Source organism: Cervus elaphus, chromosome 11 (assembly GCF_910594005.1).
Source record: "Cervus elaphus chromosome 11, mCerEla1.1, whole genome shotgun sequence".
NCBI lineage: Eukaryota > Metazoa > Chordata > Mammalia > Artiodactyla > Cervidae > Cervus > Cervus elaphus.
The window spans coordinates 77,751,938-77,768,016 of record NC_057825.1 but is presented as its reverse complement, the minus strand read 5'-3'; the positions used below and the strand labels follow the sequence as shown (position 1 = coordinate 77,768,016).

General features: G+C 36.4%; 1 protein-coding gene across 5 annotated transcripts in view; it reads right to left on the bottom strand.

The window, feature by feature from the left end:
* THADA (THADA armadillo repeat containing) overlaps positions 1 to 16,079 on the bottom strand; it is a 327,909-nt gene that overhangs the window by 244,650 nt on the left and 67,180 nt on the right. For all 5 annotated transcript variants that reach the window (XM_043918136.1, XM_043918140.1, XM_043918139.1 and 2 more), the window contains 2 exons: positions 4,606 to 4,738; positions 1,964 to 2,077 (listed from right to left, as the gene is read on the bottom strand). In XM_043918136.1, coding sequence (XP_043774071.1) covers positions 1,964 to 2,077; positions 4,606 to 4,738 — 247 coding nt within the window. The remainder of the gene's footprint in view (positions 1 to 1,963; positions 2,078 to 4,605; positions 4,739 to 16,079) is intronic.

Here is a 16,079-nt window from a genome sequence, read left to right as displayed (position 1 = left end):
ACAGACACATATATCGACAGAAATAGTATATGAGAAAAATGGTGTTAGTACAACAATACAAGAGAAAAGGATGTATTATATAAAGAAAATATGGAATATCTTTCTGACTTGGTTATGGAAGGCTTTCTCAAACAATATCCAAACACACAAACCACAAAGGCTGATATATTCCATTTTATTAAAATTTAAAACTTCTGGGCAATAACAGAATAATAAGCAAAGTGAAAAGAAGCAATAGACTGAGAGAAGACATGTAATTCAAATAACCAAAAAGGAAAAAAAAATCAGGAAAATAATTTTAAAACAACAACAAAAAACCCAACTCCTGCCAGAGAAAGACAACCAAATTAAAGGTAGGCAAAGTCTTCAAAAAGGCAATTCACAGAGGTTATCCAAAAGACTAATAAATATATGGAGAGATGTTAAAGCTACCAGTTATCAAAGAAATACAAATAAAACTGGGGAACACAATAATTTCACACCAAGCAGAAAAGAAAACATTTATATACAATAAAACTCTGCTCAGAAATTAAAATGAACTTGGAGCTCACTAACCTTAAAAAATGTTGATTGGAAAAAATCCCAAACTAAAACAACGTGCAGATAACACAATTCATATTCAAAGAGAAAAAAGCTCTTAAAGAATGAAAAACATGCATGAAATTTTTCGTTTAGTGATTTATAGCTGAGAAGGAAAAAAGGGAAATAGAATATGGAGGCACCTAGAGTGTATTCAATCTGTAATGTTTTACTTCTTAAACTTGGAATTGGTTTTATGAATGTTGTTTAGCCACCATACACTTTTATGTGCTAAAATATTTCAGAAATAAACCATGGGAGAGTAGCAGCAAAGCAAATCATCTAACACCTAGAAGACTGGTCAGAGATGAAATATTAAATTTTTACTGATTTAATAAAAATGATCACTAATGACAATCGATGACTTTGAAGCCGAGTAAGGTAATAATTCAAAGCACTCTTGAAAATCAAATTCCACTATTTTCAGATGTTCTTATTAAACAATAGTATTTTTCTAAGTGATAGTCTAAAAAGTGGAACCAGTTATATTTTTCACATTTTGGGGGGAAAAAAATCTTAAAATGATTTCAGATCATTTCTGAAAGATGATCTGTAACTTTTTATTTAAAACTTTTAAAGAATTTTTACATCATACAGTCACAGGCCACTATGTGATATGTGTTAATAAACTCTATCCTTTCCCACTGGTCCACATTCTGGCCCATGGGCTTCCCTAATACCTCCCACAGGCTCTGACATAAAACCATATGTCCTTACTGTATTTGACCGTAAACTTCAGCTGTCAGTCTCTCCTCTACCTAACGTGGGCCTCCACCGGGTGGGCAGGAACATCCTACTACGAGGCATTGGCTGAGAAAGCCTAGACAAGATTTATCTGACAGGTGTGTACTACCATGGAGTGGGGCGGAACTGTGAGGAACACTTAACCCAACTTCACGCACACAAATAAGTATATACTTAATCAAACGTTAGCAGTGACAAAAAAGGACTAAGAATTAGCTAAAATTAAAATGTGAATACACCAAAAGCCAGACACTACATTTTAGGGGAAGACCCAACTGCTAAATTTTAAAATACACATCAACTCAAAGAAGCACACACGAAATCTGAAAGTGACAGCACATTCATTTTTTAATTTTTACATACAACTGTAATATTGTAAAATACCTTGTCTAAATCAAATGTTTTCACTAGAGTTAAAAATCGGACCATCTTGGTTAATCTATACCAACTAAAGCAATGGTTTATTTTTGTGGACTAGAAAAATCAAGCCAAAAACAATCCTCTCCGAATAAGCTTCAAATGTCTGTCTTATCTTCAAGAGCTCTGTATCTTTGACAGATTTTTTAAATTTTCTCTTTAAGTACAGCAAAGAGTTAAAACCACTGACTTCCTAGCAGAGTTTGTGTATTTCCATTATTACCTTGGGGACTGTGCTTTGTGAGTCATCTGTAGGTCCAGCCAAAGAGATTAACTCTTTCATTGTTATTTTCAACAAATCCGTTTTGCCTTTCTTAGGTTCAGATGCCAACAATGCCTATGGAAAAACAGGAAAGAAATTATCAGGACTATTATTTTATATACACCTGCTTGCTAGTCCCCAGAATGGATTCCCCAATGTGGTGTTAAGCAAGTTAATTAAGCTGTGTGACCTTGAGCAAGCAGCTTAACCTCTCCATTCCTCAGATACTTCACCTGTAAAATCAGGTGGTGATATCACAGAATCTCTACAGTTACCTCCAGTTTGGCGTGTCAATTATGTAATACTAAGAGGTTGCAAACAGCTCCTGTTGACAACTCTTCTAGGACCATAACTGGGTGGCAGGTCTCAGATACACAAAGTTTTAATTATCCAACAAGAAACTTCCCTTTACTTGAAAAACAAAAAACCTCTGGATTAAATTTCTTGTAAGGATGTGGAAACTCCCTGGAGATATATCAGTTATTCAATTCTTCATAAGAGGACTGGAGACTGGAGAACTCTCAAACTGTAGCACTGGAAACTCCATGGGACAAAAGGAAATACTATGAACTTCAAAGAGGTCCTATATTTGAATGTTCAAGAGTTGCTTACTTTCTAACATTTTGATAAACATAAAAATAGTAGTATCAAACCACCTGAGGCAATAAAAAGAAGTACTTACACATGCTACAATATGGATGAACCTTGAAACATGATGCTAAGTGAAAGAGGACAAACACAAACACCACATATTATATGATTCCATTTATACAGAGACAGAAAATAGGTTAGTGGCTGTGTAGGACTGTGAGTAGCCAGAATATTTCATATATATGTAGCTACTGGGTGCCAACAGTGAAAGCTTCAAGTCCTTCAGCTTCTTCTGAAGCATTTATAACCCACAAGGAGCAAAGTAAAAATACATAGGCAAAACAGGTTTAAAAAAAGAAACTTCTCATAATATATTGATGCTCAGAAAATACATAAACTATCTTTTGACCATTCAAAAAAATTTTTATATATCTACACCAAAGGTAAGCTCATAAACTAAGTAGGCAGTTTTTCTTCACAGCTAACACCGAGCAAAGCTTCCCACTAGAACAAGAGTATCACTTTATTGGTAAAGTTATACTAGGGAAAAGGGGGCTTTCCTGAGCAGATCTTTCTATTAATTTAGATTTTATTCAACTAAAATAAATAAGAAAGCCATATGTGATTACCCATGTGTCTCCTGGGAAACATAGCTTTTTTGTTTTTTTTTTTCCCCCAAGAGCTGTGTGTAGTTATGACATTCTTCTCAAGGCTGAGCTAAGAAAGTGCAGTCCTGATCGCTGTATCATTATCACCAATATGTGATATTAGTTGGGAACCAAGAAAGAAGCACACAGCACAAATGTGCAACCGAACCTTGCTGCTGCCTTAACACTTGTTCTCAGACAGACATAAGAGGCAAAACACACCAGGTCAGAGTGAGTTGATTTCTGAAGATCACTAAAATCTACCACGTTGGTGATCTGTGTGTCAAACCAACCTTTCCAACTGGTACCCACTGTCATCAACAAATCATGACTCTGGGAATTTGGGGGAGGAATAACAAAGGGAAGGAAAAAATACCGGGACACTGAAAAACAGACTTCATTTCGCTTATTTTCATTTTCTTTTTTTTAAAACCTATTCCTAGATTTTATCTTCCTGAATATTAAAGAAAGATCTTGCAGGTCGGGTCTGATTTAGTATTGTGAGGACTTAGTTTTTATTCTTTGGATTCATAAAGGTGATGGCCTCTTAATTTCAACACTGTGGAAATATTTTCCTATCAATTAGCAATATCTGAGCATGCTGATATGGAGCAATCTTTAAGGTATAATGTTAAGTAAAAAAAAGCAAGAGGCAAAACAATGTGTGGAGTATGCTTTCATCGGTGATAAAAAAGAAAATGCATGCACACACACTCTCTCTCTCAAAAAACAGGTGTTCAGGAGGCAGGGTGCCTGGGCTCAGCTCAAGTCTTAGTTCTGCTTTTACTATCCGTATGGCCACTGGCAAGTCATTTACCTAACTTTTCTATGGCCCAATATATGAATGATAATAGGATCTATCTTGTAGGGCTTGAGAAAGGATTAAATGAGATAACATTTGTGAAATAACCACTTATAAAAGCTACTATTAGGATTAGGATTATTTTATGCATGGATATTTTGTGCAAGGATTCAAAAGAAACTTTTAACACTGGTTGCCTACAGAGTCTTTGAAAAGAGAGGAAGAATACTTTTTCTAATTGAAAAAAAGGTAGCATGTGCACTTCCTGGAAGTGAGGAATGAATGCACCACAGTGATGTCTTCGTACTTCACACACAGGCGGAAATCTCTACCACTCTCTGTTCATGTTATAAGACTGACCTCTTAGAGGGTTTGTTCCAAGAAGAGATCTGTCATAGGAACACAATAGCCACACATTATAATAAAGTATTTGTGAGATGAACTATAGAAAAGACAGAAATGTCCCTTATGCAATATGATCACTCATGGGTCAGGGGGGTTATTATCAAAAAAACAAAAACAAACAAAACCCCCAGCTATGATCCTGCACGTAAGCATAATACCTGTATGTAGAAAGGAATTCCAGCACTGCGTCTGGTAGCACAGAGTTTAGACGAAGGATCACAGCATTTAATTTCCTCTAAAACATTCAATAACCACTCTTCCGGTAGCTTTTGCAGACTCACATTAGGGCACCTAAAAGGCATATGTAAAGCAAACATTTGGAATTATCAGGTACCAAAAGGTAAAAGCACAAACTATTGACACACATTAACACTGTCAGGAAAGAACAAAATCCTGGCATTCGGAACGAGGGAAATTAAAAGTGTCTCACTTTCTACTTTTCACCTACTTTCTTTTTTATGATGGGTCTTAGGGTTTGAAGCTGTGACAGGTTCTATTTCTTACAAAAACACACACAGCATGTGTCTTATCTGCAAATGAGCTTTAATATCTAAGCTTGAACCCACATCCAAAATGTTCTGATGGTTAACCAAGGACTCACCAATGTTCTATATTGCAAAACTCAAGATTTCCAGTGAGGAGAACATAACCTTATAGTTTATTATAGTTCATAGTCTGCAGTTATAGAAACTATACATATTCAAATAAAACATATTTTTGAAACTATATTTTAGTAAATCACTCTTTGGTTTCTCCAAGTGTAGTCTATTACAAATTAAATTTTCATCCAGATCCTATGTAGAATTAATAAAGAAAGTTGTTTGGAAAGAGTCTTAAACATTGTGAAGTTATTTGGACATTACCCTTAGTGAGATTCTGGTCTACTATGTTAACTGTTATTTTAGAATGCAAGTTTTTTCTCAACATATGCCCTAATGTGGTGGTGGTTTAGTCACTAAGTCTTGTGACACCATGTGACCCCTTGTAACTCTTGTGACCCCATGGACTTTAGCCCGCCAGGCTTCTCTGTCCATAGAATACTTCAGGCAAGAATATTGGAGTGGGTTGCCATTTCCTCCACCAGGCTATGCCCTAATATGCAATTATATAACATTATCCTAAGAAACAGCATATTTAATGGTAGATAGACAATTATCTTCGGAGGATCATAATTGGATTTTTTAAAAATTAATACAAAAATAAAGAGATAAAGTCCAAAGGAAAAATACTCTTCTCTTTTTTGAACTGAAGAAGACAATCTGTAGAAAGGTAACTGATTTCTAATTTGTAAAGAGAATTAGAGCTCTTAGAAATATGTGGTTTTTTGTGTGCTTTTTTTTTTTAATTGAAATATAGTGATATACAATGTTGGGTTAGTCTCTGGTGGGGACTTTTTCTCGTTATTTTAGTTTGGTTTAAGACTGACAACTTCAGTTTCTAACATTCCAAATAGCAACTCAAATTTAGTTATATCTTGCATAGAACAAAATATACATAAATACAACTGCTTTGAAAGGAGGCATTTTTTAAAGTTTCACATGGGTCTGAAAAACATTATTTCAGCCACAGATGTTACAACCAATCTCCCTATTCCCAGCAGGCTCTGTGATTTTTAAAGGTTTTTCCTTTTAGCCTGGCTTAAAATCTGTTACCTCATTCCTGTTTCTTCCCACTTGGCTCCCTCAGCCACAAAAACCAGCCATCAACAGTCTAAATCACAAGATTAGAAGAGATTCAAAGGCAGAACAACCAAACTCAAAGTAGGAATCTTGTTTAGATTCCAACTTGAAAAAAACAAATAAAAAAAGGGATACTTTCAAATAATACAGATAATTATGTATATATTAAATATTATATGATCCCAAGGAATTATTTATAGGAAGTGCCAGTGGCACTGTGAATGTGGAAGAAAGTGTCTGTATTTTTTAGAGATGCATACTAAAGTGCATAGGAGTAAAAATAACATTTTAGGGATATATTTTGTAAAACTTTAGCCAAGGACAATGAGAGGGATAGATGAAGCATGTAAAACAACTCTGGTAACTGTTAAATCTGGATGATGGATAAAGGTGTTTCATTACATTATCCTTTCTCTCTCTCTCTCTCTCTCTTTATATATATATATATATACACACAGACACATATGTGTGTATATATGTCTGAAATTTTAATGTTTTATATGTTTATAATTTATATGTTTGGAAATTTTCATAAGAAATACATTTATATGTTTGGATTTTTACTAATAAAAATAATCCACACATTACTTACATTACGGAAGTTACTTTCTGATAACTGGGTTTGTATTAATATCTTTTACAAATTATGATGAAAGCATCTGTTTCACAGAAAAATATCTTTAGTTTACTACTAACATTGACAACTTGGTATAATCCTCACACAGTTGCCCAGTCAAAAGATGAAACCCAAATCCCTAGGAGCTGTTAAATTTAAGTGCTAATGATCCAGTTATGGCTTACTGCCTTTTTTGGCTCATTCTTCATTGTCTTTTAAGTATATTTGGGTTAACTTACACACAATGGGTGAGCAGAGGGGAAAAAAAAAGAGAGAATTAAAGCAAAGACATCTTTTTGTGATCTTACCAGCCAAGATTAAAAGCTGGGGTCACAGAGATGAAAAAAGGAAAGACTACTTGATCAAAGGTTCTCTGTGGATTTCACTGGCCCGTATTTTCTTCCCCACCACAAGACCACTGGCAGTGTAGGACTGGCTTACAGATAAAGCTTCAGATGAAGGTTAAGTATTCCTGTGGGAATTCACTAAAGTAAGAAAAACACAAGGGGGAAAAGGAACTGCAGGAGATGAGGGGTATTTTCCTATTTCCTTATTTTTCTATCAAGGGCACTGAAATACTAGCACAACAAATACTAGGTTCAGAAATGCCCCCTCCTCAACGCTGTCAATGAGGTTCTCCGGGCCTCCCTGAGCTAGCACCAGGTGCCTGCCCTAAATGCTCAGACACATATTTGGCTCAATCTGGTTCATGAGAGAGATATTATCAACTCTCTCATTATTTCCTTCAGTAGGTTTCATTCATTCACTTGGAAAAAGAAAGGTCTATTAAGATCAAAAAGATCTGCTTGGCACAATGCTATGTATGCCCTAGGAAGGGAGAAGGAGAATACAAATTCCAAATTACACTCAATCTAGAAAGCAGGTCCCTTTGGATTCAGAATGCATTGCTGCTGCTGTTGTTTATTTGCTCAGTTGTGTCTGACTCTTTGCAACCCCATGGATTGTAGCCCGCCGGGCTCCTTTTTCCATGGGATTTCCCAGGCAAGAACACTGGAGTTGGGTTGCCGTTTCCTTCTCCAGGGGATCTTCCAGGCCCAGGGATTGAACCCACGTCTCCTGTCTAGCAGGTGGATTCTTTATCACTGAGTCACTAGGAAGCCCTAGAATGCACTACCAGAGTATATTGTTTTTAAGGATTGCCTTCTTAATCATATTTTGATTAGTCAGGTTATCTTTCAGATTCATTTCAATCCTTGAATATCCACCATTAGAGTAGGGCTTAAAATAGTTTTGAAACAAACTGGTGATATGGAAAGAAAGCTAGCTGGAGAATCAAAATTGTCTGCAAGAAATCCACTCAGCAGATAAGCTACTTGTGACTGACTTGAGGTAAACTGTGTCTTACTCACTTTGAAGGTATTCTAACTCCTTTAGACAACTGGGGACATACATTACTGTTAATAAACTATTTTCTTAAATTAACTGAATGACTCACCACTCGCCTAAACAAATTACTTCACCTTCAAACAAAAGCAACTAATTTCACATTTTAAATATGAAATACACTTAAGGCCAAAATATGAAGCAAAATTCCATTGCCAGGCAATCAGTTAAGTATAACCTCAACTGAGTAAAAGTTAAGCCTCTACCAATTCTTCTTTTCCCAAAACAATAACTTACCAAGCTATTATCACTAAGGGTTTTTTTTTTTTTCCCAGCACAAGAAGGAAGTAAATCCTTTCCCTTTCCCATAAACACACTTTCATTTTGTCAGGTTTAAGAGCAACTCCAAATGAAAATTCATTCAAATAAGTAATAACTATTCATTCAAATAAGTAAGCTACTGGGTACAGAAAAGCAAACATCAATAAAAACAAAGCTATTTATTTACTGATTGTTAATAAACTTTTACCTTACCATGGTTCCTTATTTTTCATTTGCTAATTGTTTAGATAATTTTAAATAAGGCCGAGAAATAAGTCTGTCTGGGAATAAAACAAGGATGAGTCCCTAACCTTGAAAGTGAAAGTTGCTCAGTCATGTCTGACTCTTTGCGACCCCATGACTATACAGTTCATGGAATTCTCTAGTCCAGAATACCGGAGTGAGCAGCCTATCCCTTCTCCAGGGGATCTTCCTGATCCAGGAATCGAACGGGGGTCTACCTGCATTGCAGGCGGATTCTTTACCAACTGAGTTATCAGGGAAGCCTGTCCCTAACCTTAATATATAGTAAATGATGAGTACTGACCCAAGCTCAGCATCATCAGTCACCACCATCATCACCTGAATGAAAATATCTACAAACAATAATTTTTTTAAAAAACCCAGGGAACACCAGATCCTGGCTCACAAAGCCCTACATATTTGAACAGCCTCATTCAATTTCATCTTCCACCATTCTACTCTTTACTCGAAATGCTTTTGTATTAACTATTCCCATTGCTTGGGAAGCTGCTGCTTCTTGTCATCTGAGCCTTGGCTTACTTTAGTGTAGGGAGAAAGAGAGACTTTTCCTTATACTAAACTTTATCACACCGAAACACATAAAAGTTATCTGACAGTTTATTACTGTCTAGATGTCCTGTAAAATACAAACTCTATGATATCAGGAACAAACTTTATCCTGTTCACTTCTTTATTCCCACACACACAGAATAGGGCTGGCACCCCAATAGTTGGCTCAAATATCTGCTGAATAAATGAACAACTTATGACTTACCAACTCCATTAAGTGTACCATTGTAAAAAAAGCCAGGCTGACACATCAAGAGGGTATAGCAACCGGGAAGCAAAGTATAAACAAAAAGTGCTTTCCAATCACAAGAGAAGCCCGTTAGAGCCACAGATGACTCCCCTCCTTAGCTTCTTCAAACAGGAATGAACACATTCAGAAATCTCCACATCCCATGGTCATAGCACTGATATGAAGATATTTTCTACTGAAATCCCCAAGCAAAATCAAATCTGGTAACCTAAACATTACCCCAAGAGAGAATTTTTTCCCAATATTCAAGAACAAAATCAAAGATAGGGTTCAAAACCCTATAGAGGGTTCAGGTTTATATAATGTGGTATGTAACTGAGGTTAAATACCTTCTCCAGGGGATCTTCCCAACCCAGGGATTGAACCCAGGTCTCCCACATTGAGGTGGATTCTTTACCAGCTGAGTCACAAGGGAAGCCCAACTAGTTGTGTGGCTATGGACAAATCACTTGATTTCTCAATGCCCAAAAATGAAAATAAAATCACTGTAAAAATGCTTTGAAATTCAATGAGACACTATTGCCTGGATTACTATTCCAAAGAGAGAGAACAATGACCCTATGTTATATAAGTACCCAAAGCTACTCATTAGACGGTCCCCAAAATACCTCATCATGGCCTCATAAGCTACAGTCCCTTATTCAGGTCCTCACATACCTCTCTTAGTTTTACAGTGATAAATGTTTCAAATTTAGATCCTAATAATTGTCTCTCGGTTCAGAGAAACTCTGGCTTACCACATCACACTCTCAATGATCAGAGTGTCTCTATACAGGCACACAGGAGATGTTCAGGAAATCGTTTGCTGAACGAATAAATAAAGACCAATTAGTACTGGTGCCAGCTACCCCATATTAGCTGTGCTTCCAATTAGGCAGGTAATTGAAAAACTAGATGTGGAAAAGGAGGGCTAAAAAACCCATAAGGCTCCTCAATGGTGAAGTCACTGTGCTGTGCCGAGAAAAAAACAGCCCAACCTAGACTTTGACTATTCAATGAAGCTTCTGTCTACTCCCCAGCAAGGAAAGATTACTTCACAAGGAAGTGATTTCAAAACTCCAGAGTTGCTGCTGTTTATGATAATGAAGGAACTGAGAGGTAAAAATGGAACCATGCAAGACTCCCAAGAACAATGCGACAAACTCTATTTGTTTGTTTTGGTTCCTCATCACACAATCCAGGGAAAGGTCCCTGAGTAAAGCGGTCCATGGCTGTCTGTGCCAGCCCCATGCGCTCACCAGCCCCAGCCATGGGGAATTCCAAGCCTGCTTTGGTTAGCGAGTGCCTCTCCACTAAAACAGCTGACATCCGCTTTGTCTGATTTTGTTTTACTTCACTCCAGTGTCAAATTAGTGCAAAATACAAAGTGTCTTTAATCTCTGAGTACATCACAAAAATTGTAACTTTCTTACAAGGGATTCAAGGTTCTTCATAAACCAGTCTCACTAAATGTTATTAATTCACAAAAGACTCCTAAGAGATTGGTTTACCACTTCTGAAGGAAGTTTACTAAAAATGTATCCAACATCCCTCAATCTTTCATACCCAAAATCCCCAGACTTTCCCAATCAGAAACTAGCAAGCAGCATTGTACTAGGAGTAGAATGGAAATTGAAAAAGGCCTTAGAAAGCTAAATTCTCTTCCTTTATCAAAGCTGACACAGCAGCCTAGAGAGGTCTTCATGGCTTTGCTAGTGTCAACAGAGCTGGGAGGTAGAACTCAGCTCCAACTCACACCTCAATACTCTTTACTCTACACTCTGAGGGAGGTGGAGGTTAAGGATGGGGATGTGGAGGGAATCAGATCATTTTGATTTTCCTGTTTATCAGTCGAGAAACAGTAGAAATTAAAAGAAAAAAATTAAAAGGCTGACAGGGAAGAGGCAAGAGAGTCTGGATTTGGTTTGGTTTTTCTATGCTAAGTGCCATAGCCCGAGTCGCAGAGTCAGACACGACTGAGTAGCTAACACTTTCATAGCTTGAGTCTCTACCAGAAGTAACAGAAATGAACAGGCCAGTCCATGGCTGCCTTTTAGGTCTTTGTGTTGTCTTGAGAAGATCACTGAAGCAAATTATTCTTCCATAAACAGATTAGTCCAATTTCTATCCACAAAGCTATCTCACTGGTAGTGGGTAAGGATTCTAAGATAAGCATAAAACCCAGACTGAAATCAAATTACATATGCTGTATACCCAACTAATTGGTCATTAGACTATTTTGTGCCAATAAATCAGGTCCCCTGACTACAGAGTGGCTTTCCAATGGTTTATCCATCCACCTAAGGACAGTAACAGAGAGCTATTTTTTGTCAAGTTCTGATTAGTTATATAATGATTGTTAATTGAGAAATGTTACCTTCATTTCCTCAGACTTTTTCAGTGGGTTATTTTTCCTAACTTAGAGATTTTTCCAAGCTCCTATTATTTCATAAGCTAAATTCTCCAATTCTCCACTCCATTCATTCTTCAGTCAAGTACTGTTTATTATTTCAAGGTTCATGTTTATTATTTCAATTAAATTAAACAGGGACAGATGGGCAGGAAGGCTGTGGGCATGTACATACACATTTAAAAAAGGAAACACAGCCTTGAAGCATGGAGAAATTTTAAGCCTGAAAAACGATTTGCCCAAATGAGATCCAGTGAGAAAGCTACATATCAACAGAAGCCATCTGAACCTCCCTCTTCACCATCAAATATTGTTGAGGTTTACTGCAGGCTAAAACATCAGGGGCTACTGTAAAGCCTCAGCTGCAGGCACAGGCAATGACAACAGTGACCAAATAGAAATTGAATTACCAGTCAGCAAGCCATGGGGAGAAGGGCAAGATACGGTGGATTAAAAAAAAAGTGGTTAGATGGATGTAACAAAGTGTTGGTTTTCTTATTTAATGTAACTATTCCCTGAGATCAGAAGGAAAAAATTAATATTAACAACTCTGAGATTTTACTAAAAAAGCTGAGATAGAAGCTATTCACTAAGAACAAGATCCCTCTGTTACTGAGTCTAAAATCACTGAGAATTATTATGAGAACTTTAAAAAGAGTATTCAAAGTTCCAGAAAGAAGGTAATATCTTACCCAACTATGGAGTGGACTTAAAAATAGAAACTCAAGGATCACAAGTCAAAGACACAAAGATTTAAACATTAAAACATTCTAAAAAATAAAGAAAAAAGAAAAAAATCATTAAGACATTCTAGTTTTCCTCAAATCCTTCTAATCTACTATAGAAATGGGAGAATTAAAGGATTTTTTTACCTATATAAAGTATTAATATGGCTTCCAAGAGTGGAAGATCACTTAATTTGTTCTTTTTTAATTATTAATATTTCAAATAAAAATCATAGGATACTCAGAAATAAAAAGTATCTTAGACACATTTGCCAAAGGAGATGAAAATAAGGCTGAGAAAAGATTATATACATATATTTTTTAAATTTAGCATTGAATGACTTTTCCCTCAAACCTCTACATTATGTTCTACATTTATTTCTTGCTCAATTGCATATTCTTTAGAGACTTGATCTTTCAGTCTCCAGTAGAGTGAAATTATTTTTTATTATTATATTTCAAAGGTACATAAGAAGTTTTCTGTTGAATTTGAATTGTAGTAGTTATAATTAACTCATGAAAGTTGAAATACATATAAAAATTACCTCTGTCCACCATAATTGTTGATGTCCGTAAGTCAGCACTAGCATTCTATGACAAAAATCGCTAAATGTCAGCAGTTCGGTTTTTCAGGCCAATCATGTGAAACTGACTGTAATTACTGCAGTAAATATTCATGGATTAAGATACCTTTCAATAAGCAGAGCAATTAAAAATAATGAAGAGCAAGACATTATCAATGTCTCCCTTCTAGATTTAGAACTACAGAACAATTGAATCCCCTTAAGAGTTAAGCTTTTAATTTCTGGTTGAACAGATGAAAGCTAGATTCCCTGGTTTGGCACCCTAGTTTAGGATTCTGTTCATTTTCTTTGAAAGAATAACCTGAAATGCTAAAAGGATAGCACATAAATAAGCATATATGAATTTCATTAGAAATCTGAATTTACAGTTGTAACTTTAATGCATTTAACCACTAATCAAATGTTTAAGCAGAGAATTATGCATAGGAAGGTGAGTATTTTTTTAAAGAGTACATGAATATTTCATCAAATTTTAAACAAAAGCACCATATAACAAATCAGATTCTTAGAATCTGAGAAAATTAACTCAACATATTAAGTACTAAGTATGTGTGTGTGTGTGTGTGTGTGTATGTGTGTGCAAGTGCTGCTTTCAAAAAATTCCCAGAAAAAAGAATAGTGTCTCCCACTCCTATTTATTCTTAGATGATTGTTTAATAGTGAAGTCAGTTTACATTTGAAGACATTCTGAATAATCTTATTAAAAACCAATTCAAACAATGTGGTTCATGTTTAACTCTTCGGTTATTTACCCATTAATCTCTTTAAGTGCTTGCTTCCTTCACACAGCTGTAGTTCAAGAGGTGGCCAGCAGTTGGCCTCCATTTCAGTGGATTTTCATGAAAGTCCAGATTTCTTTCTGCAAACTTTAAAAATGCTGTATGCCTAAATAACTTTTTCATAACTTAAAAGCTTTCAAAGGATCCAAGAGAAACACATTTTTCTTTTAAAAATAAAGCCACACATACTGCAAAGATGTTCTCCGTAAAACATTCTGTTCAGCAGATCTGAGACGTCTCCAAAGGGATCAAGAACCACTTGGTTTGGAAGCAATAGTTGGGAACTCATAACAGGTTGGTTAAAAGCCAAGAATGACAGCCACGAGGAGTTCTTTAATGCAGATCAGGGGTGGCTGCAATACTAGGCACTGGGCTCTGCCTTGTCTTCCTACGACATTTATTTGGAATGCCTTCAATTGTACTTTCAACTACACAACACAGTTGTTGAAAAGCCTCTGTCCCTGGTCTTCTGTTCTTTTCTCTTTTTAAGTTTTTCCCTAAAGACTGCAATCATACTATTTATGAAGACAGCTCAGAAGATATCTCCGTTTCTGTAATATCACATACACTCATCTATCTCCCAGTTATGACTTAAATATTTTCACCAGGATATGCCACCATCATCTCACACTAAACACATACAAAACAAACTTAGTCATCTTTATCAAATGAATCCCCTCTTTCAGTCCCCTTGCCTTTGTTAATCTCAATTCCACTTTTCTGGTCACTAAGAATTAAACCACAGGAACAGTCATGGACTCCCTGGGGACCTTCATTACACACATTCTGTTTGCTTCACGTGGCAGATTGCATTCTTCAAACATGGCCACCACTGTATCTCCCATCCAAATGTATTTCTACAATATGATCTTGCCACTTTATCATCAAATGGTAAAGTTTAAGTCTAAAGCCCCTCCCCTTGAATCCAACTGGCTTTAAGACTCTCTTAGAACCAAAACAATGTAACTGAAGTAATGCTATGAGACTTCCAAGGCCAGGTCAGAAAGGACCATGCAGTTTCTTCCTGGTTCTCTTGGAAACCGCTCTCTAGAGAAAGCCAGCTGCCATATAAGAATTTCAGCTACCCTACGACTGCCATGCTGAAAGGCCACATGCAGTCCAAACGAGACCCTATCTTCTAGTTATCCCACCAAGGTGCCATAATATGAATAAATCTGTCTTGGACCCTCCTGACCAGTTCATCTGTCAGCTGAATACCACCAACTGATTTCAGTAAATACCCCAAGGAGAAGAATCACTCAGGTATGCATGCACTGCCCTAATTCTTGACACATAAAATCATAAAATAAGAGATGTCCACGGCTTCCCTTCTAAGCATTCAAAATGTCATGTGTAGAGTTACTACATGGGGCTAAACATTAATTGAGATGTCACTTCTTTCCCTCCATTCCTAGAGCCATCATCAAAGCTTGTATCACCTCTGCTCTAGATTATTAATAGCTGATGCCAGGCTCTCCTCACTACTACCTGTCACTACACTCTACCTAACCTAACACTTCCAACTGAAAAACTACTTTGATGTACCAACACCATAACTGTCTTCAGTCTCATAATGTTTTACACTTGTAGAAAACTTTATAATGTAAAAGGATCTTCATAAATATCTATTTTACTTGATCCATATAAGAAAGACCAGAGAGACCTGTCAATAGGACAAATATTCTCTTCCTTACTTTATAGATAAAGAGATCAGAGGCTTAGGAGTTTCAATTTTATACAACCTCACTGCCAGCAGAACTAAGACCCTGTGTCATAGACTATTGCTGTTTCTCTATTCTACATGCCTCCTGAGATCTATTTCAGATTAAAAAAATGTTCAGTGCCTCTTTCCATCCCTACTATAGCGACTCTTGCTTTCTAGGCATTTCTTAATACGGCTTTTTCTATTCAACGGGATGTTATTGCCTAGTAACTCTACCACCACCACAATAATCAGGCTGGCTCACTTACTCACCTAACAATCTGCCATGCTGATTACAGCCTCTCAGTATTTACTTATAAAGTCTCCTCCTATCTACTTAAACCTTACTCATGTGTGTTAGCACAAATTCGACCTCCTCCATTAAGCCCTACTAACCTATCCCTGTTGCTTTCTCTCTGCTATTCCTACA